Below are 21457 nucleotides of genomic sequence, written 5' to 3' on the forward strand. Positions count from 1 at the left end.
TCCATTCTGTTTGTTCCTTACCATTTTTATGACGTGCCAAGGAAACTGAAATGCTAATCCTGAACTTCCTGGTGATACCTACTCAATCTTTTCTTTTCTTTGGGACTTCTTTTTTCCAAACTGAATTTTTAATATATTTTATTAGCAATACTGTTTAGCTTTCCTTTTCTTGATATTCTAGGAGTAGAGCAACTTCTTTAGCGAGTTCCTGAGTTGAAGATCTTAGCACACAGCTAAATTGTTGATGTGCATAAGACAATCAAAGTGTTCATTAGGAAGAAAGAAACTAAAAATATTGTAAATGGACAACAAGCCTTATTGCCGCAAAGTTGTGCAAGACATAAAGAGAAAAATTAATAAAATCTGAGGTTGTCAGCATTGACGGTGGATAAAAATAGGTAAACTCTGATTATTCAAGAAAGATATTAAAACTGGATTCCCTTTCCCAACCTGGAGTGATTTCTGACTTAGATCTCCGTAGGCAGAACTCAGTTGTGAAATTAAAATGTTGCCACGTGCCAATATTTAATTCTCATGTGAAGGTGGAAACTTTGAAAGATGTTGCCAAGGAAATGTACAATGAAATAATTACTTGGTGCTCTGCTTGACTCCAACATGGATGAGAAATGCAGTGTTTTGCAGAAAGAGAATCACTACCAACCATTCACCTTTTGACAAATCTAATAAGTTTAGAAAAAGAATAAAAATCTCTTGCATTATTTCTTATGGCTATAATCAATGACCCAAAGACAGCTTTTATCAATTAATTGGAAAAGAGAAAGTCACGTAGAATTTTTTTAAATGCTCAAAAGTGTTTGTATCTAAAAATATGATTTTGTTATTGATAAGCACAGTATGGCACCATTGCAGACCAGAAGTCAAAAATATCAACCTGAGATGTGAGTTCACACGTTAATGTACAGAACAAGGAGACTGATGATAGACACAATTTTATTATGTAACAGAGTGGGTGTAAGGCTATGTGGAAACAATAAAAGTAAGCCAGTGTGACAAGTTGATTAAAGAACTATTTCCCAGGGCCGGCCCTGTTAGCCAAGTTCCACGTGCTCTGCTTCGCAATCTGGGTTCCCAAGTTCAGATCCTGGCTGCGGGCCTACTCCACTTGTCAGCCATGCTGTGGAGGCATCCCACACACAAAGTGGAGGAAGATTGGCATGGATGTTAGCTCAGGGCCAATCTTCCTCAGCAAAACAAACAAACAAACAAAACTTATTTCCCTACAATGTTTCCAATACTACAGTTATAAAAGCCTTCTTTCTTTGTGATTATAAAATAAACTTTCCTCTTTTAACTGTGTCAGGTTTTGGGATTGTGGAGAAAAAGGACTTTGGAAGACAGGAGTTGTGCTCCTAGTGTCTAGTAAACAATTGGGTGCTGTCAGGACTTGGGAGAATCCACCAGAATGATTCTATTAATACTCTAGCTGGTCAGTCAGTGTCGGCATCCAGAGAGTCATAAGATTTTGTCCCTGCTCTCAAACTTTTTGTCAAGTTGGGGAAGAGAGACAAATAGTTGCAAACAGTTAGCAAACAGTTTCTGAATTTTGTGCTGCCATTCGGAGAAGGACAGGCTCAGCACAGACTTAGGTAGTAAAAGGAGGGTGACTAACACAGACTTGAGAAGTTGGAAACATGTAGACAGAACATTCCAGGTACAGGAACTGTCACTGCAAGGACCTGGTCCCCTGGTGTGGCAGGGAGAGGGGGAAGACCCCCGACCCTACCGCAGAAGCTGGTGTTAGCTGTGACGTGACTGCTCACTTTTCGTTTTGCTAGATCACCTGTGCTTTGGAAAGACAAGCAGAGGCTTTTGTTTGTTCATATTCTATTATTGCAGGGAAGAACGGAGGGGGAGAGTATTAGGAGCAGAGAGATTGAGTCGGAAAATTAAGCCAAAAAGGATGTGATGGTTTCCTCTGTGACAGAAGGCCGAGGCTGAGGAAGCCTCATCCAGAGGCCGAGGAGAATGGAGTTAGGGCTGAAGTGAGACCGTGATGGGGAGGTGAGGAGTGCGGGGCAGGAGTGAATGGCCTGCTGACGGTGGGTTTCCACACCAGGGAGGCAGTCCCCGCCCCACCCTTCAGACAGGGCCACTTTGAGCTCCGTCTTTCCTTCCTTCAAAAAAGTTACCTTTGAATCTCAAGACTCAGTGTGGTGAGCTCAGGAAGCACAGGGCAGGGAACGATCAGAGTCTTGTTCTCCCCGTCCCTCATTTCCACGCCATCACGACCTGCACTGGAGGCTCCTTTCCCTCTGCACGTCCTTCGCTCTGCTTTACTTCCCCTGGTGTTCTCCTGACAGCTTTCACTCTCTGCTCTGGATTGCCCCTTCCCTTCCTAGCTACGTTTGACAAAACCGACACTTCAACCCACTGTCGTTGATCTGTGCCTGACTTCGCCATTGATAATCACGATGAATTCTTGTGTGAATAAACTCTAGACCATAAAAGCCCTTTGGAAACAATCGGGTAGAGCAGGAGACAGTGACAGGAGAGGCAGCTTAGTGGGGCGATAAGGACTTTCTTAGGGGCTAAGCCATGAGGTGACCTGGAAATTCTGGCCAAGAAACTTCTGAAACAAATACTCTTTGTAAGATAGAAGTTTGCAGCCTGGAAGCAAAGTCGTGGTAAAGAAAGAAGACCAAAAGGAAAAGTAGAGTAAGTTAGGAGGTAAAACAGACAGAAGGAAAGGCAGGAGAGAAGGAAAAGGAGAGAGATTTGTAGGGTAAGGAGCGCTGACATCAGGGAGAACTTCCCTCTGCTACGAAGACTGAAGGAGTCACTTAGAGTAATGGAAGTTTTTCCCTGGAAGTAAATCCCGCTCATTAAACTTTACTGAATTCTGTTTCTTGTGAAATGAAGATCATGATAAAACAGAAAATAAGTGAAAGAAAGGAGAAAGACCCTGTGGTTCTGTGTATACAATTTAAATATATATATATTTCTGAATAGAAGAGAGGAACTCTACCTATGCTGGAATTCTAAATTAAATATATATTTCTTAAAAAATAAAAATGTATATAAAAACATTGTGGGTTTTGAATTAAGGTAGCAAGTAATTTCTCTCTCTCTCTTTTTTTTTTTTTTTTTTTGGTCTTCTATGCAACCTTTTAAAATAGTTATTGATTTACTCAGTATTGCAAAGTAGTTTATATGTCTCAGGACTTGACAAGCTCTGCGTTTAGAAGATGAGGGCTTTTTCATCGCTGTTCTCAGTACTGAACACGTGGGCCAGCTGTCTTTCCCACACTCTTCAGAATTGCTTTCTTTGATTAATGAAAAAAGCAGACCCCTTTTATCATTTATAATGGTATTTAATGGGAAAAGCTGTTTTTAAACAACAGATTTTTAAATTCTGAGTGAATGCATTCTTCTAAACATGCCCTAAAGCATTAATAATGTCTCATGTTTAGCAATTTTCAAAAGACTTTCAAATGCATAACTGTTTAAAAGCAGTAGTTTCCTTAACTCATGACACCATCTTCACTAATATTATCTTTTAAAAAGACAGTGTAATGGGGGCTGGCCCCGTGGCCGAGTGGTTAAGTTCGCGCGCTCCGCTGCAGGCGGCCCAGTGTTTCATTGGTTCGAATCCTGGGCGCGGACATGGCACTGCTCATCAGACCACGCTGAGGCAGCGTCCCACATGCCACAACTAGAAGGACCCACAACGAAGAATACACAACTATGTACCGGGGGGCTTTGGGGAGAAAAAGGAAAAAATAAAATCTTTAAAAAAAAAAAAAAAAAAGACAGTGTATTAATTGCAAATTCAGATTAGTAATAATAATTGTCACATATTAAGCGCCTACTTTTTTCAGGCTGTGTTCGGCTTACTTAACAATAATAACTAATATATGAAGCATGTACACTATGCTCGTTTAATTCTCACTCTAGGAAAACAAGCATTATGGAAGTGAGTGACTTGCCCTTGGTTGTATAACCAAGAATTGACAAAGCCAGGATGCTTTGATTCCATTTAGCCAACACAAATTTATTGAGCACATACTGTGTGCTAGGAACCATTTTAAATCCTGGGAATATAGTAGTCAACAAAATTCGTACTTTCGTGCGACATGGTCTGGGTCCAGGGTCTTTGCCCTTAACCAATTTGCTGTGGTGCCTACTTTACATGTATTATATCACCACCACCCTAAAAAGCATTTGATGTACCCCCATTTTATCGATGAGATTCTGATGCACTCTTGGACAAATTAGCATTCCCGAGTTCTCATGGCTTAGTCACCCTGCAAAGCCATTGCCATTATCCCATACTATTTCCAATGTATAAACAAACATTGCCTGAATAGAAAAGAAAACTTTTCTATTACAAATAGTATTTGTTTTATAAATTTCTTGGCCAGAAATTCACTGTTCCAGAGGCTAAATGTTCCATAAAGAAGAGTTGCCACAGGGTTAATCTGGATTGACATGCTTTGGGAATCCCATTAAATCACTTCTTTGTTTGGGAATCGGTTTAGTTAGTGACATACAAGAGACTGCTATTGCTCTGGCAAAAAACAAAACGACAACAAGAAACTATTTGTTTACTACCATCTTCCTGAATGGCACTGCATGCTATGATCTTAAATAATAGATTTTTAAAATCAGGCTTTTGAAACTAAAAATCACATCTGTGGAAAAATGGCATGGCTGTACATGGTTTCCTAAATCTTTGTCGGGGCTGAATTTCCTTGTAAATTTTAAACAAGACACACAATCTGTTTCTTTTTATGTTGCTATTTATGTCCTTAAGCTTTAAGTAAATCACCAATTACCATTTCAAACAAATTTAAAACTTTGATTTATTAAATAGAAGACAAAATACTTTGGAAATTTATTGGAGAGAAAAGTAAGATCAGGTTTTTGGTATGAAGCAACATCAGCATAATGCCTTCTCATTTTAGGCTCATCATATCCTGACTAGTCACAAAATCTGGTCTACGCTTACTCTCTATAATTTGTATTACAGAAATGGTAGATATATTAAATATTTTTTCATAATTTTTTTCTCATGCCTGCACAAGATTCTGGTGCAACCCCTGACAGAAAATAAGTCTTTTAGACAAAACAGTGTGCAGCACACACTCACAATATCCAAAACAATATTTATAACAAAACCTGTTTTAGAAATGCTTTCTAAACATATGAAAGATAATTTGATGGCAAATTCACATATTTGTAGGCTTAATAAAAATTTTAGGAAAATTATGTGGGAAACAATCACTATAGAGGTCATTGACAATAACTTTTCATGTGGGTTACCAATGTATACATAGAAAAAGTAGTAAAACTATGAAGAATGGAGTCTTGAATGAAAAAGGTACCATCGTTCATCATCGCTTAGGTATATCCAGTCATTGCCTTTAATAGTTCTTCTTTTTGGCTTGATAAGATAGAGGGAAGAGAAAGTCTTCTGGAAAATGATATAACCATCTTGGGGATTGTGTTGACTATAACATAATATGTGATCAATTTGTATACCTGTAAAAATGAGTATTGATTTTTAAAAATACATAAAATATAGTCAACAATCTCTATATTATTATTGTCCCTGAACCTACATGACTACTGCTATTGAAACTGTAACATCCGCATGCATGTTGAATTGCTCAATAGACGCAATTTACCTGGATCTTGTCTGCCATCCTCAAAAGATTATGTTTCATGCAGCCAAATATCATTGACTTCAATCTCTTATTATTCTTTTGATGTAGTATTTCCCAGGATGAAAATACAGTTTAACTACTAGCTGAAGATTTAGATTTGGAATTCACTTTTTGGGAAGACTTTTTCAATTCAATGCATTTATCATTATTTTAAATATGTTACTATTTTTTTAGAGAAAATGGAGCAAAGGAAAGGGTAACATATTTCCTATTCCAATAATAACATTTCAGTTCATGAAATATCATCCAATATTTCATCCAATATCATCCAATCAGTCATGAAGACATTATTTTGATCTGTGTGGTAATATGAAGGTAGGAGAGAAGAGAGGAAAAAGAGACAGAAAGAAAAGAGGAAGGAAAGGAGGACAGGTCTTAAAATTAGGTTTGAACTGGGTCGCCCTTGCGGATCCACTTATCCACAGTCACGCGTTGCTTAAGGAGGGGGACACATTCTGAGAAATGCATTCGTAGGGGATTTTGCCATGTGCGAACATGGTAGACTGTGCTGGAGGGGAGCAAATCTGCCACCCCAAAATGTGTCTCTTTAATATGAAGATTATTTTAGGCTGATTATTTTTAAGAAACAAAAAACAAAGTTTTTCTCGTTATCTCCTTCTTAAGCCTAAAAGTTCAGATTTTAAAAAACCTGTCTCAGGAAGCAAGCTATCACCTTAGCTTAACATGAACTAGGTCGTAGACAGGAAGGAACCTAGAGAAGCCTGTGTGCTGGGCTCCCCTCTGTGTTCTTCTGTTTCTGTGGCCAAACAAACACTTGTTTTCCAAACGTTTACTCCTTTTCAGCTACCTGTGAACTGCCTTCTTCCCTTTCAAGTCCCTGCCTCTCCTTACCCCCAACACCTGCTTTTGTCTTTAGCTGAGGATGGTATTTAAGGTGAGAGCTTTGGCCATTTTAGTGAGTCACTCAGTTTTCCTGGGTTTCTCTCATGTATATATGTTATCAAATGTTTGTTTTTTTCCTCTTAATCTGTCTCATGTCAATTAATTCTTAGACCCGTCAGAAGGATCTAGAAGGGGAGAGGGAAATTTCTGCCTTCCCTACAGTACTCCTACAAACCTGGAAGCTACAGCCTACTGCACACCTAGACTATATGGTATTAATCTTGTGGGACCATTGTCATGTATGTGGTTCATTGTTGACCAAAACATCATTATGTGGCACATGACTGCGTGCCTAAGAAACTGATAAAGGTTTTGTACCCTGACTGGGAAAACATACGGCGAATGAAAAAATAGAATAGAGGATAGACTATGGCATAATCTACATGAAAATTTTAAGCTTTGCTCCTAAGAAATACTCCATCCATTTGATAGCATTTTTATTAACATAATTCTTTAGTACAGCTTCTAAGACCTAATATTTATATGTAGATCCTATAAATTATTTATTCTGGAAAAATATTCAGATTTGAATGAAGAAAATTTGACTTGAAAGTGTTTTTAATAGAGAATTCAAGTTTACAAGGAGAAAATGTTTCCAGCGATGTTAACTGCCTCTCAGTCACCCTGTGCTCTCTTTCATCTCTAGGCACGTTGCAATTTAATGTAACACCTACTAAGTACAAGGCATTCAACACAACGGAACTTAAGTGGTGATTACTACCATCAAATAGGAGATAATGTTCTCAGTTTCTAAACCATTGGCAAAGGAGCTGAGAAAAACATCTTTGATTACCCTTGGAGGGAGTGAAATAAAGCGCCCTGGTATAAAAATCAGAGTGTTAGGTTTAGTATGCCTCTGGTTTCAGATCACAAAAAACTTTGGACCTGGAAATCAGACATATCTGGGTTCACGCTGGCTCTTCCCCTTTCACACACTAGCTGTGCATCCTTGGGCAAGATACCCAGCTTCTCTCCACCTCTGTTCCTCCATCTGTAAAATGGAGTTAAAAACACTAGGCACAAAGGCTCATTAGCATTTAATGAGGTGGTGCCTGTGAAACTTCTAGTGCAGTGCCTGACCAAGTGGACCAGCAGGGAATGTTACAAGATGGTGAGAATGACTTTGCAGTGGTGTGCCACAATGTCGGGCAGCTTTTTCTGTTGAGGTGAAAAATTTCCTCTGTGAGAAGAAAGTTTCCTCAGAAGGTAAGATGTTGTCATTTAACCTTCTGCTTTTGTCACTTTGGCAAAGGTTACACTTAAAAGATAGGCAGAAATTTCTGATTCCTTTTAAGTCAGCCTATCACGTGTCTTCATGTCTTCAAGATCATTGTCTTCAAGATCATTCCGATATGAATTTAAACTAGAATTGCAGAGTGGAGTGAAATTTCACTTCTGGTTTGTTCCAGTCTCCAGACAGACTCAGTACATAATTGAACATCAGAGAATAGTTTTGGATAAACCATTTTTTAAGGTTTTCAACTGGGTTTTTTTAATATGACATTGATTGAACTTGAATAGCGACTGACTCCACTTGATCTCTCACTTTTCATGATCATCCCGTTAACTTTATCCGTAGAAAATTTAGAGTAGTATATTACTATGATTCGAAGTTCCTACCTAGAAAATATTTGTTCCATTCTCTGGTTCCACACAACTTGGATCAATGTGGAAAACAGATGTCCTGCATCTGAATCTACTCTAGCAATGAAAGTGAAAGGAAATCACATCCTCACATTTGAGAAAACATAGGATGCAAATTGTGAAAAATCCCACAATGGTCCCATTTTGTACACAGTTTCCTGCCCAATGTTTAATCCTATCTTCAAATGGAATTGTCGAGGTTTAAAAATATGTAATTTAAGGGAAGTGGAAAAGCTATTTGGTCTGTTGTCTCCCAAAGTCATTAAAAATATCCCCTTTGTAAGGCATCTTGAAGAAGCGTGCAGATTACAAGGCTGGTAAGAGCCACTATTGAAAACTGCTGTGCTGTATCTTCATGTGATGTTTAAGACAATTACTGGAGGTAACTACTACCCACGTTTCTTTCAGAATCATTTCAGAAGATCAGCTAAAAATGCTGTTAACTGTAAGAGACTCAGTCTGTCAAAATGTATTAAAGTGACATACTGTTAATGCTAGTTCAACCCCCAAAAAATCATACTGTAATGAAATGCTTTATATAAACTCAGGAAGGCTAGGAAATTCACAGTTCTCTACTAAATTAGCTAGTATTTGAGACCCATGTTGGTGTGACATAGAAGTGGTAATTAGACTGCCTGCAGTGGCTTGCTAATGGGCACAGATGTCTTTGCTTTCATGAGTATGTGTTAGAGACCTAGAAATGACTTTTCTCCAAAATGGGGGAAGGATTTGGAAGAAGCCAGGTGTGGGTAAACATAAGGGAAATTTATTTTTCTTGCCTACCTCCCAACATTTCTCCCTAGCACATAAAAACACAGACCTCAATGCACCCTCATACACACAAACACACTTTGAACTGAGCCATGTCTATAAAGAGCATCTTTAAAATAACTCTCTTTTTTTTCCAAAATAGGAGCAGCAGACAATGAACTCAGTGCCTTACATTCAGGATAGTCATAACCCCCATTCCATCCATGGCATCAAAGATTTAGTTGAGAGGAAAAGACTAGATGGTATTGACATGACTACAAATGAGGACCAAAATGAGATGGAAGTGTCTGCACTACTTTCCATCCTTCTGAAACTTGCTAATGAAACACCATCAGACTTTGCAAAGGTCAAACTGAGGGAAAATAAAAGCTAGCATGCACTTCTGATGTTTTCTAATTTGACCAAATTCACAGACTGTATCTCATCATATTATCAGAGCCCCACTCAGAGAGATCAAGCATTGAGGAGTTCCTAAATGTAAAGAAAGTGGTGGAGAGTATTCTCTTTCCCCACATGAGTCAGAAATAAAAGGGAATCTTCTTCAAGAGCAGAAACTTCACGAGCCAAGGATCCTAATGTCTCAGTTCTCAGTTCAGGAATGGCTCTGCACATAGGCAGATGGGACGACGTTATTTGAAAGAAAATATTATTTGAAGAACGCTTTGACACCTTCTAGTCTTTTCCCTACTGCCCATGTTGACTCCATCCTTCCTTCTCCTTGCCTTGAAATTTCCTCCATTAAGTAGGCTTGGTCTCTAGGAGTTTGCTATTAAATATGCTGCCTGGGAGAATTTTCTGACCTTTGCTTTAAATGCAGATTAATTCATCAGATTATTTAGCTAACACTTGTGTCTCTGACACAATAAAATACGGTTAAATTTCACTAAAGAAAGAGAAAATACATGTGAAATTGCTATCATCATTATCATTTTGACTTCCTTACAATTGTGTTCAAATATCCCTATTATCTGGCTTTAATTTCTATTTCCAGCCTGTTTTCTTACTTTTCCATTTCAGGTTCCATTCGTTGACCTTCTGACTCTTCCCTACATAAACCTCACACTTTTCCACACTTATGACTTTGCTCGTTCTTTTTTTCGAAGCCCCCACAAATGCCACATACTTGATCATTTGTCCGTTGGTAGATAAGGTCACTTGACACAGCTATTCACAGTAAAGATTTTAGCTCCAATGTGCATTTGTGAGTCATTGAGTGGTTCTTAAATTAAAGTGTGCGTAAGAATCACACGGAGTGTTTGCCAACAATGGAGATTTTGTGGCCCCGCCTCCAGGATTCTCATTTGGTAGTTCTGTGAGGACTGAGAACAGGCATTGTAATAAGTCCACCTGGTGGTTCCCGTGCGGGTGTCCAGGACTGTTTTCTGAAACATTGAGCTAACATCTTTCCTTTACTTTTTAAATTTCTGGCAAAAGGCTCCCCAGAAAACATTTTTTCAAAACAAAAAATGTCATTAAAAATTATCATTAATTCCCAAAAATTCTATTGCAGAAACATTAGAATACAGACATTTTTCTCCCCTACCTTTCTAGCTGGATTGAAAGTATTTAGACGGGAGATAGCTAAATGTGGGTTAATGAAATTGCTATTAATCACTTTTTTGAGAAAAATGTAGGAATCCCAAGAACATGCTATAATTTGCATCACTGTTGTACCGCCTCTGCCAGCTCTGTGGAATAACAAAGCAGCTATTTATGAAAAGGGCAGGTTTAAAATGAAAATAATTCTTTTGCAAAACTCAGGAAACAGTATGAGAGCCTGCGAACTGTGCTCTTCCAACTGGAGAATCCCGTATTTGTAATAAATTCCTTTCGCTCTGGATGAGTTCTGCATTTTCAATGAGGTTAACTTGGCAACATTCTAGTTGATTTTAATAAAAATAGCTGCTTTGAGGACAAGGAGCTGAGGTTGCCAAATTTACAGCTGCCTCGCACAATTGCTCTTACACCTCCTTCAGGGCTACTGAGAACCAGTAAGCAAATTAAGTGTATCGATTGCAATTTTCTCGGACTAACCCCCCCTATTTTTTCTTAAGGAATAAACTTGATTCCTTTAGTATGTGTCTGTTCAGAGTGATCTCTTTTCTTTTCAGCCATAACACAAAGACAACATCATGGCTGGATCCACGACTTGCGAAAAAGGCTAAACCTCCGGAAGAATGCAAAGAAAATGGTAGGTTATTAAGTTTTTATGGTGTTTCCGCGCTTGCACTTGGAGAACGTTTGTGTTTCTTAAGAGAGGGTCTCACCTAAAGAAGCAATGATCTGGCTGAAACTGTTTTAAAGATGTAATATGTAACGTTCAGATGGGAGAGAGAATTAACTCGGCATTTCAGTGGGGCCATGTGGTTTTCCTTTTTCTCTCTGAGGAGCTGTGTGGACCTCCCTTCTCTGTCATCGCTGTTGGTTCTGTTTGACTCCTGGCCTGACTTTCCACCACCTACTCAGGACTTTTTGTCTGCAATATGTCTTTCTGAGGACTGATCTTTTCATTGGAGTCAAACATGCTTTATAGAGAAACAGCTTTTGGAACTATAGATAATATTTGAATTTTGTATTTAGAGGCATGGCATTCTGCTAGTTATTAAGGAACCAGTGATAGAAAGATCTATACATAGAGCGAGTTTCCTTTAATCAAAAATTGAAGCAAAATGATTAATTGCTTGCATCTCCTAGGTTATTCTTAGGATTTTCCAGTTCCCAATGTGATAATATTAACTGGCTTAGAAATCGACTGTTTTTGTGTATGTGAAGAGTTTTTTAAACAATTTTGAGGATTAGATGAATGTAAACCGTGTTTTTAAATTTGTAAATTATATAGTTGAAGTCTGTTACTGATGATACATGTAATTTCTTAAAATATTGAGTTTAAAAGAGCGCTTATAATTTAGCTAAAATAATAAGCAGTGTACTCTCGTGATGATTTGTTATTTGACCACCACCCTTCATCTAATCAAATTGTTCGCGCCCTGTTCGGAGGCGTCTATGCCTGAGGAGCTCTTAAAGGTGAAGAAAGCGATGAGGAGTATTTGAACTTTTTACAAAGTTTTTGCAACGTCAACTTTTGAGAATGTCTAATTCTAGAAGTCCTTTCGTTTGAACAATAATTCTGGCTTTCTCAGATAATATCTAGATAACATTGTTCATTCCAAAGTTATAGGAACTGTTCACAAGCTAGTTATAGTACTGAATTAAATTAAAAATTAGAATATACAATTTATACATACACATCTAAATACAGAAATATCGTTTTTAGTCACTACACAATTTATTCGTACACATCTGAATGCAGAAATATCCAGTTTTTAGTCATTATCTACATTGAATTTTATATTCATAGCTGTATCTGTGTGCCTTCTTTATAGTAGTGATTGAATTCCATAAAATTATTATGTGACCTGGACTTCTGAGGACAATTAGGTTACATTTCATTGACACCAGCAAGACGTGTATTGCAAATTATGATAGGTTCTAAATTAAAATGACCTGGTCTCTTATATCTGGGACTTACAATTTACTTTTACCACAGATATAAAACCTTAGTATATCCTAATTAAAATAAATTTAACAATTTTGCAGTTCTGTGACATACCGAACTTCGCAGCTGTCTTGTTCGTTTGAGTTGTTCTTTTCGTTATAAAAAGCTATTAAAGTCAAATTTCAAAATCCTGGGAGAGATGTTGGCATAATATATTGCATAATTATAATATTTCAGTGTTATCAGTTTTTCCCACATCTGCACTTATCTGTCTTCTTAGGATGGTAGATGCCTAAAATGATGCCAGAGTCTGTGAGACACGTGTCATTGAAAAATGAGTCCCAGAATGCCATCTTAAGGCTGAGATTTATAACTGGTCAATTACTATTTGTTTTCATTTTCTACAAAATAAACAATTCATAAATCTTATTCCATATATTATTGGAATGTTTTACAATGGAAACTAACGTCTAGTTAGCTAGAATGCTATTATTCTGGACACATTTGAGGTTTTCTTGCCAAGAAAAGTGCTTTTAGGTAATACTGTTACTTCTCTTTTATTTTTCTTTTCTGTGAATAACATAGATTAAAATTGCTTGTTTAAAATGTTGGATGTTCATGGATTGCTGTTGAGCTTGCTAATTGAGTCAGGCTTCTTTGTATGTATCACAGTTCAGCTGAGACCAAGCAAAGTTAGTAATTTTCTGAATGCTGGAATGTGTGTAAAATGTTGTGGAGGCTCAAGACGGTAATATCTTTCTCCAGCAACGATTTATCCTTCTTCAGCCAGGGAGATAAGAGTGACGGATGATCACCTTAAACCAAACGAGTTGAGCCAACATGAGGTTGGGTTGAGTTCTGGCAGGACCCAGTCTGTCTCTGGTTTGCTCCTGTTCTTACGGAGTTCCCCCCCCCCCCACCCCCCCAAGGTTTTCAACCAACAGCCTCCTGCAGGTCGGCAACCATTTCCTATAAAGGGTCAGGGAGGGAATATTTCAGGCCTTGTAGGTCCTCCCGTCTCTTTGCAACTACTCATTGTGCAAAAGCAGACAAAGGCAATCATAAATAAAGGGCATGGGTGTCCAATAATGCTTTGTTTATGGACACAGAATTTGAGTTTCATACACTTTCACGTAACAAACTATTGTTCTTTTGATTTTTTTTTTTTTGTCAACCATTTAAAATTGTATAAACTGTTCTTAGCTCATGAGCCACATGAAAAGTAAGGACAGGCTGGATTTGGGTCTCAGGATGAACCCAGGCCTAGTGTGTTCATGTGGGGCCTTCCCCCTGGCAGGTCTTGCATGCCAATCTTTTAAAGATATTTTTCCTCTTAGTATTGCAAGACTTCCAAAAATCTGCGGTGCTTTTCAGGGGTTTTAGCATGGGTTTTTGACTCTAGATGTTGCAGCTTCAGAATTTGATAAATGTCCTCATGGTATAATTGGCGGTTGTGTTTGAGATCTCTCAAGTCTATATTTTGTCACTCCATTCCCTCAAGATGCCTCGACTCTTTGCTGGTTTCTAACATCCACCTGTGGCCTTCTGCCCAGGCCAAGTCTGGATTCTTCCACAGCCCAGAATCAACAAAACCAGGTGCAAAGTCTGCCCTCCCCTCTCCAGAGTTCCCTCCTCTTCAGAACCTTAGACAGTCTAGACGTGTCGTTTCAGCCATTCTCTGATCCCTTCTAATTGTTCAGCTTTTCCATTTTGTCTAGTTTTTCTATGTATTCTCATGGGTTATAAGCTGCTCACTCCTAGAAGCAGAAGTCCTACCTAGAAATGGAAATTTTAGTGCAGTAATTTTTAAATTGTACGTTTTAGACCTTACTCGGTTGCATACCATAAATTCTTTATTATTATCATAAGTTATGTTTTAATCTCTAAAGGTTGAATTCCATGACGTTGTGTATGTATGCATACTCCTGTGAATGTACATATGTACATGTGTATATGGGTGTAGATATGGATCTGTAAACGTGTGCATCTTCAGATCTGTTTACAGAGGTGCATGAAAATTCTTTGGTCAACTATAATAAGAGAAAGCCAAGTGAAAGCGAGACGGAAGGAGGTATTATTCCGGGGCTGGAGAAAAACTAGCAAGTGTTTGTTTGTTGGTATCAAGGGGGAAGATGTCTCAGTATAAATACATATTAGACAACCACTTATTCTGTTGACACTAAAGCAATCATTTTGCTTTTTTATTTGGAAGATAATACTGCTACTAAGCATAAAAACAGGGGGGGCAGCCCTGTGGCATAGTGGTTAAGTTCACGTGCTCTGCTTTGGTGGCCTGGGATTTGCACGCTCAGATCCCAGGCACAGACCTACACACCACTCATCAAGCCAGCTGTGGTGGCATCCAGCATGCAAAATGGAGGAAGTTTGGTGCAGATGTTAGCTCAGGGCAAATCTTCCTTAAGCAAAATAAAATTTAAAAAAAATTGAAACCAAAAAACATACTTCCTTCTCTCATACTGTGGGTGAAATACTGAAGCCGTTGTGCTCTGTGCGTTTGTCACAGCTCTGTGCATTTCTGGAGTTTTAGCACCAGTCTACATAGCAGAAAAATGTCTCCACCTACTACTGGATTCTAATATTAGTATTTAGGGGAGGGCTGCTGAGCAAGCCAATGTAGTCTTTTACAAAATGCCACAGAAATAGCAGTTAACTATTCAACAATGCAGATGCAGGGTTGTTTGAACTCTGAATAAACCACCCCGATATTTTGTCCCCAGCCCTCAGAATCAGTCCATGGGCTTTCTGCTGACACATTTCTAGCTGCAAACAGCGCAATGCTGACTCATCCCAAAAGATCACTGAGCCAGGGTTAATATCAAAAGTGATGCAAGCCTGGTAGGAATATTCTTTTCTTAAAATTGAAATGTGACTAAACTCAGTAGGACTACACTATCACCTCCAGGAGAGGAAATTGTGTGGGATTTTGAGTCACAGAAAGCTCTACTCCAAACACCAATCTTTGGGCTTTTGGACAAGGTTCTTAATTTCCAGGATCTTAGGTGTTCCTACCTGTAAAATAGGTCTGATACATATTTCACACAGATTTAGTGTCACATGCAAGGACAGTCGTCTGTGGCATCAGAGGCCCTCAAGAATGGCGTCTTTCCTTTCCTCCAGTTGTACTCCGAGCCAACAGATTTGCCTCATAGATGACGAGAGAGAAGAAAATCAGAATAGCTGCCCCACATTAAGAGCTTTGAATTACTCTAGGATGTCCTGGAGAGATGGAAGAGAACAAACCCACGTAGGCTAAAATTATCCGGCTAGCTAATTCCAGCCTAATATTAACAGATTGGAGGTTTCCCCCCTCCGTTCTGTTTTACTGGCTCTAAATTCTCACAAAATTATCATTACAGCTGTACGAACTGGATGGCTTCATTTCTGTATTCTGTATCTATGAATTATAAGTGAGCGTTCTCACGTCACCACAGAAAAAAATCACATAATCTCAACCCATTTACCTACATGAAAACTGCATTTCAACTGACATTAATGAAAGCTTTGAACTATTCCTTACTCTATTTTTTTAAAAAAATTGTCCAAATGCTCATGAATGAAGGTAGCATCAGCTATGTCTTGTAACATTTATTCAATGGATTTTTTTTTTCAGGAGAAAGAGGTTGCCTTTCTAAAGTAATAGAAAATACTAATTAGTTTCAGCTTGTTTCTTAAGTGAGTGTTATAGAATAGACACACAGATTTAGAAGTGCATACTTTTATTTTCATAGTTCAAATTCTGTTTCTAGACTGCATAATTTATTTGCCCCTTAACTAGGGACTTCGACCTGCTTTCTCATTAAATTTGTATTGTTAACTAGTGATACTAATTTCTCAAGATTAGATATGACAGATTAATTTTACCTTTGAATATTTGTTTTTCTAATCTGACAAACCTGCAAAGACTGTGTTTGCAAAACACCTTGAAATTTTTCCACTAGGAGGAATTCATAAAAACAGACTCTAAAAATATTAACTATTCAAGTACTAAAACTTTGAAAAGTCTTTTATACGCAAATATTGAGCTCTCATCTTTAAATATTATGAGCAAAATAATTTGAATGTTATTTTGTTTGTATACTGATATTTTGGTATTTTGTAAAAGAAAAAGAAATTTCTCATATTTTAGTAGATGCAGCTAGTTATTTTTTTGCTGACCGATAATTATTCGTATTAGTCATGATTTTCTATAGCAGCACACTGACAGATGTTTTATCCAGTAATATACCACCCTTTCCAGTATTTTTGGCTCAGGAGTACTAAGAAATGCTAACATTTTAGAATACGGATCTTTTGTGGAGGAAATAATAAAATTAATCCAAAATGGATCATATAGGATGGCTATTCCACTGTTTTGCACAAGTACCAGCTTCTGCGTTGTTAATAGCTGGTGTCTGTTCTAATTGGTCCCACTCTATTCTAATTGGCTGGTGATCAGACCATAAAAGTTAAATATTTTGAATATTATTCCTGTCTTTATTTATGTATTTCCCCCTTCTACTTGTAATTTTTACTGTAGCTATAAATTAGTACCTATGTAAAGATTATGAAATTTGTTCTCCTTTCGCTCTTGATCACTTAAGTTACTTTTATGCTTAGGAATGAGTTACATCTTGTCCTTAATGCATGCTACTCCTCCTTAATGCATGCTTCTCCTCCTTAATGCATGCTACTCCTCCTTAATGCATGCTACTCCTCCTTAATGCATGCTTACTACTTAATACATAGTAAGCACATAAATACATAGTAATACATACTTACCACTCCTCAATGCATACAAGTTTAAAGATAATATTGACATCTCAAATCTGTTCTGCACACTAGCAAAATAATTTCAAAACTTTTCAAAATGGCTTTTCAAAACATTTTATTTTGAAATAATTACAAGTTCACAGAAAATTACAAAAGAGTATACAGGGAAGTCCCAAACATCCCTCAGGAAGCCTCCCCCAGTGTTGACCTCTTACATAAATGTAATACCATATCAAAATCAGGAAATTGACATTGGGACAATCCACAGATCTTATTCAGATTTCACCAGTTATACCAGTACGTGTGTGTGTGTGTGGGGGGGTATTTCCATGCAATTATATTACATGCAGAGTTACATGTGACTATGACCACAATCAAGATTCAGAACTCTTCCATCACCACAAGACTCCTTCGTGCTACCCCTTCATAGCCACATCCATCCTCTCCAGCTCCACAATGTCTAATCCTTAACGACCACTAATCTGTTCTCTACTTCAATTAGTTTATTTCACAAATGTGAATCGTACAGCGTGTAAACTTTGAGACTGGCTTGTCCCCCTCAATTTAATTATGTGGAAATCCATTCAAGTGTGTGTATCAATAGTTTGATGCTTTTTATGTATCAATGTTTCTGTAAGCATTTACGCTGTGAAGAGCATCTGGGTTGTTTGCAGTTTTTTGCTAAAACAAATAAAGCTGCTACAAACATTTGCATACCGGTTTTTGCGTGAACATAGGTCTCTTATCTGGAATAAAGGCCCAAGAATGCAATTGCTAGGTTGTATAGAAAGTGAATTTTTAGTTTTAGAATAAACGGCCAAACTATTTTCCAGAACGGCTGTACCCTCTTACCTTCCTATCAGCAATGAACAAGTGGTCCATTTTCTCTGCATCCTTCCCAGCACTTAGTGTTATAACTGTTTTTTATTTTAGCCATTCTGATAGGTACGTAATGATGTTGTATGTGGGTTTAATTTGGGTTTCCCTAACAGCTAATGATGTTGAACTTCTTTTCTTGTAATTATTTGCCATCTGAACATCCTGTTCAGTGGCATGGCTGATCATGTCTTTTGCCCAATTTTTAATTAGATTGATTGTTTTTTAAATCCAGTTTTGAGAGTTCTTTACATATTCTAGCTAAAAACCCCTTTATTAGATATGTTGTTTACAAACATTATCTCCCAGTCTGTAACTGTCTTTTCATCCTCTTAACAAGTTTTTTTGCAGGGAAAATGTGTTTATTTTGCTAAACTTCAATTTACCAATGTTTTCTTTTGTGAATTGTGCTTTCAGTATCAAGTTTAAGAACTCTTCTCCTACCCCTAGATGCCAAAGATTTTCTTCCGTGTTTTTTCCAAAATTGCATTGTTTTACATTTAAGTCTGTGATCTATTTTGTGTTTGTTTTGGGGGGTTTTTTTGTTATTGTTTTGTTTGTTTGTTTGTTTGTTTGTTTTGCTGAGGAAGATTAGCCCTGAGCTAACATTTGTGCCAATCTTCCTCTACTTTATATGTCAGTTGCTGCCACAGCATGGCTGACGAGTGGGGTAGGTCCATGCCTGGGAACCAAACCAGGAACCTGGGCTGCTGAAGCAATTAATTTTGTGTTAATTTTTGTATAAGACATAATGTTTAGGTTGAGGTTCAGTTTTTTTCCTGTGGATATCCAATTATTTCAGCACCATTTGTTGAAATGGCTCTCCTTCCTCCATTGGATTCTGTGTACACCTTTGCCAGAAATCAGTTGGGTTCCATTTATCTATGTGTCCACCTCTGCACCGTTACCACCCTGTCTTGATTAATGTAAGCCTCAATATTGAGTAGATTGATATTTCCTATTTTATTCTTTTTAAAAATATATATATTGATAAAAGCTTTAATTAATTAGGAAGATATTACAATTATAAACTTGTATGTACCTCATAACATAGCTTCAAGTTGTATATAAAGGGAAAAAATGACAAATCTGAAAAGAGAACTTGAAAAATTCACTATCAGAGCGTATGATTTAATGCACCTCTCTTACTATGCAATCTGATAAACAGACAAAAACATGAGAAGAAAGATCTGAACAACAGAAAGACCCAAAGGCACACATAGACACTGTACTTAACGATTGGAGAGGACACATCTCAAGCACACAGAGTTCTTTACAGACACTGAGCACACAGGAATTGACAGAGCAAATCTCAACAAGTTCCAAAGATGGCATTCCTATATCACAGAAAACTTCAATTATATGTCAATAGAAAGATCACTAAAATATTCTCCATACTTGAAAATTTAAAAACACTTTTTTAACATGTATTTTTTCTCAGCTTTAGTGGGATATAACTGACACATAAAATCATGTAAGCTTTAGGTATAAAATGTGATAATTTGACACACATATATATTGTGAAATGATTCACACAATAGGTTAATATATCTATTATCTCATGTAATTACCTCTTGGTGTGTGGGGATGAGAACATTAAGACTGACGCTCTTAGCAACTTTCAAGTGTATAACACAGTACTATTAACTATAGTCACCATGCTGTATATTAGATCCCCAGAACTAATTCATCTTATAACTGGAAGTCTATACATTTTGACCAACATCTCCCCATTTCCCCCACTCTCTAGACCCTGGCAACCACCATTCTACTCTCTATTTCTGTGAGTTTGGTTTTTATAGATTCCACATATAGATGAGATCAAATAGTATTTGTCTGTCTGCCTTATGCTTAATGCCCTCAAGATCTGTCCATGTTGTCACAAATGACAGTATTTCCTTCTTTTTTATGGCTGAATAGTATGCCATTGTGTATATACATCACGTTTTCTTTATCCATTCATCCAGCAGTGGACACTTTGGTCTTTCCCATGTCTTGGCTATCATGAATAAAGCTGCAATGAACATGGGGATGCATGTACCTCTTGCAGCAGTGATTCAATCTCCTTCAGGTATATGACCAGAAATGCAATTGCTGGATCATATTTTTAATTCTAATTTAATTTAGTTCTATTTATGTTTCTAATTTAATTTAATTCTATTTTTAATTTTTTGAGGAACCTCCATACTTTTTTTCCATAGCAGCTGTACCAATTTACATTCCCACCAACAGTGCACAAGGGTTCTGTTTTTTCCACATCCTCGTCAATACTTGATATCTCTTCTCTTTGTGATGATAGCCATTCTAACAGATGAGGTGGTATCTCCTTGTGGCTCTGATTTGCATTTTCCTGATGATTAGTAATGTTGAGCACCTTTTCGGGTACCTTTTAGCCATTTGTATGTCGTTGGAAAAATGTCTATTCAGACTATTTGCTTATTTTTAAATTGGATTATTTGGTTTTTCTGCTGTTGCATTGTATGAGTTCTTTACATATTTTGGATATTAACCTCTTTTCAGATAAATGGTTTGCAAATATTTTCTGCCATTACATAGATTACTTTTTTCATTTTGTTGATTATTTCTTTTGCTTTGCAGAAGCTTTTCAGTTTGGTGTAATCCGAGTTGTTTATTTTTTATTTTGTTGCTTGTGCTTTTGGTGTCATATTCAAAAAATCATTGCCAAAATCAATGTCAAGGAGTTTTTCCTCTGTTTCCTTCTAGGAGTTTTATGGTTCCATGTCCTACGTTTAAATCTTTAATCCATTTTGAGTTAGTTTGTGAGTGACATAAGATAGGGGTACAATGTCATATTTCTGCACGTGAATATCTAGTTTTCTGAACACCGCTTATTGAAGAGACTATGTTTTCCCCATTAAATATTCTTGGCTCCCTTATCAAATATTGGTTGACCATAAATGCATGGATTTCTTTCTGGATGCTTGAATTCTATTCCATTTGTCTGTGTGTCTGTTTTTATGCCAGTACCAGTGTTTTGCACTTTAGCTCCCTAATGCAGTTTGAAATCATAAAATGTAATGCCTCCAGTTTTACTTTTCTTTCTCTAGATTGTTTCAGCTATTCAGAGTCTTTCATGATTCCATACAAATTTTGGGATTACTTTTCTGTTCTGTAAAAAAATGCCATTGGAATTTTGATAGAGATTGCATTGAATCTATAGATGGCTTTGGGTAGCATGGACATTTTAACAATATTAGTTCTTCCAATTCATAAACAACACAGGATATTTTCCCAGTGTTTTATATTTATTTACATGTTTATATTTATTTATTTGTACTTATATATTATA

The 21457-nt window shown here is 37.2% G+C and overlaps 1 protein-coding gene across 2 annotated transcripts in view; it reads left to right on the forward strand.

The window, feature by feature from the left end:
• MAGI2 (membrane associated guanylate kinase, WW and PDZ domain containing 2) overlaps window positions 1-21457 on the forward strand; it is a 1189042-nt gene that overhangs the window by 808197 nt on the left and 359388 nt on the right. For both annotated transcript variants that reach the window (XM_046668813.1, XM_046668814.1), the window contains exon 6: window positions 11117-11196. In XM_046668813.1, coding sequence (XP_046524769.1) covers window positions 11117-11196 — 80 coding nt within the window. The remainder of the gene's footprint in view (window positions 1-11116; window positions 11197-21457) is intronic.

This window comes from Equus quagga, chromosome 8 (assembly GCF_021613505.1).
Source record: "Equus quagga isolate Etosha38 chromosome 8, UCLA_HA_Equagga_1.0, whole genome shotgun sequence".
Lineage (NCBI taxonomy): Eukaryota > Metazoa > Chordata > Mammalia > Perissodactyla > Equidae > Equus > Equus quagga.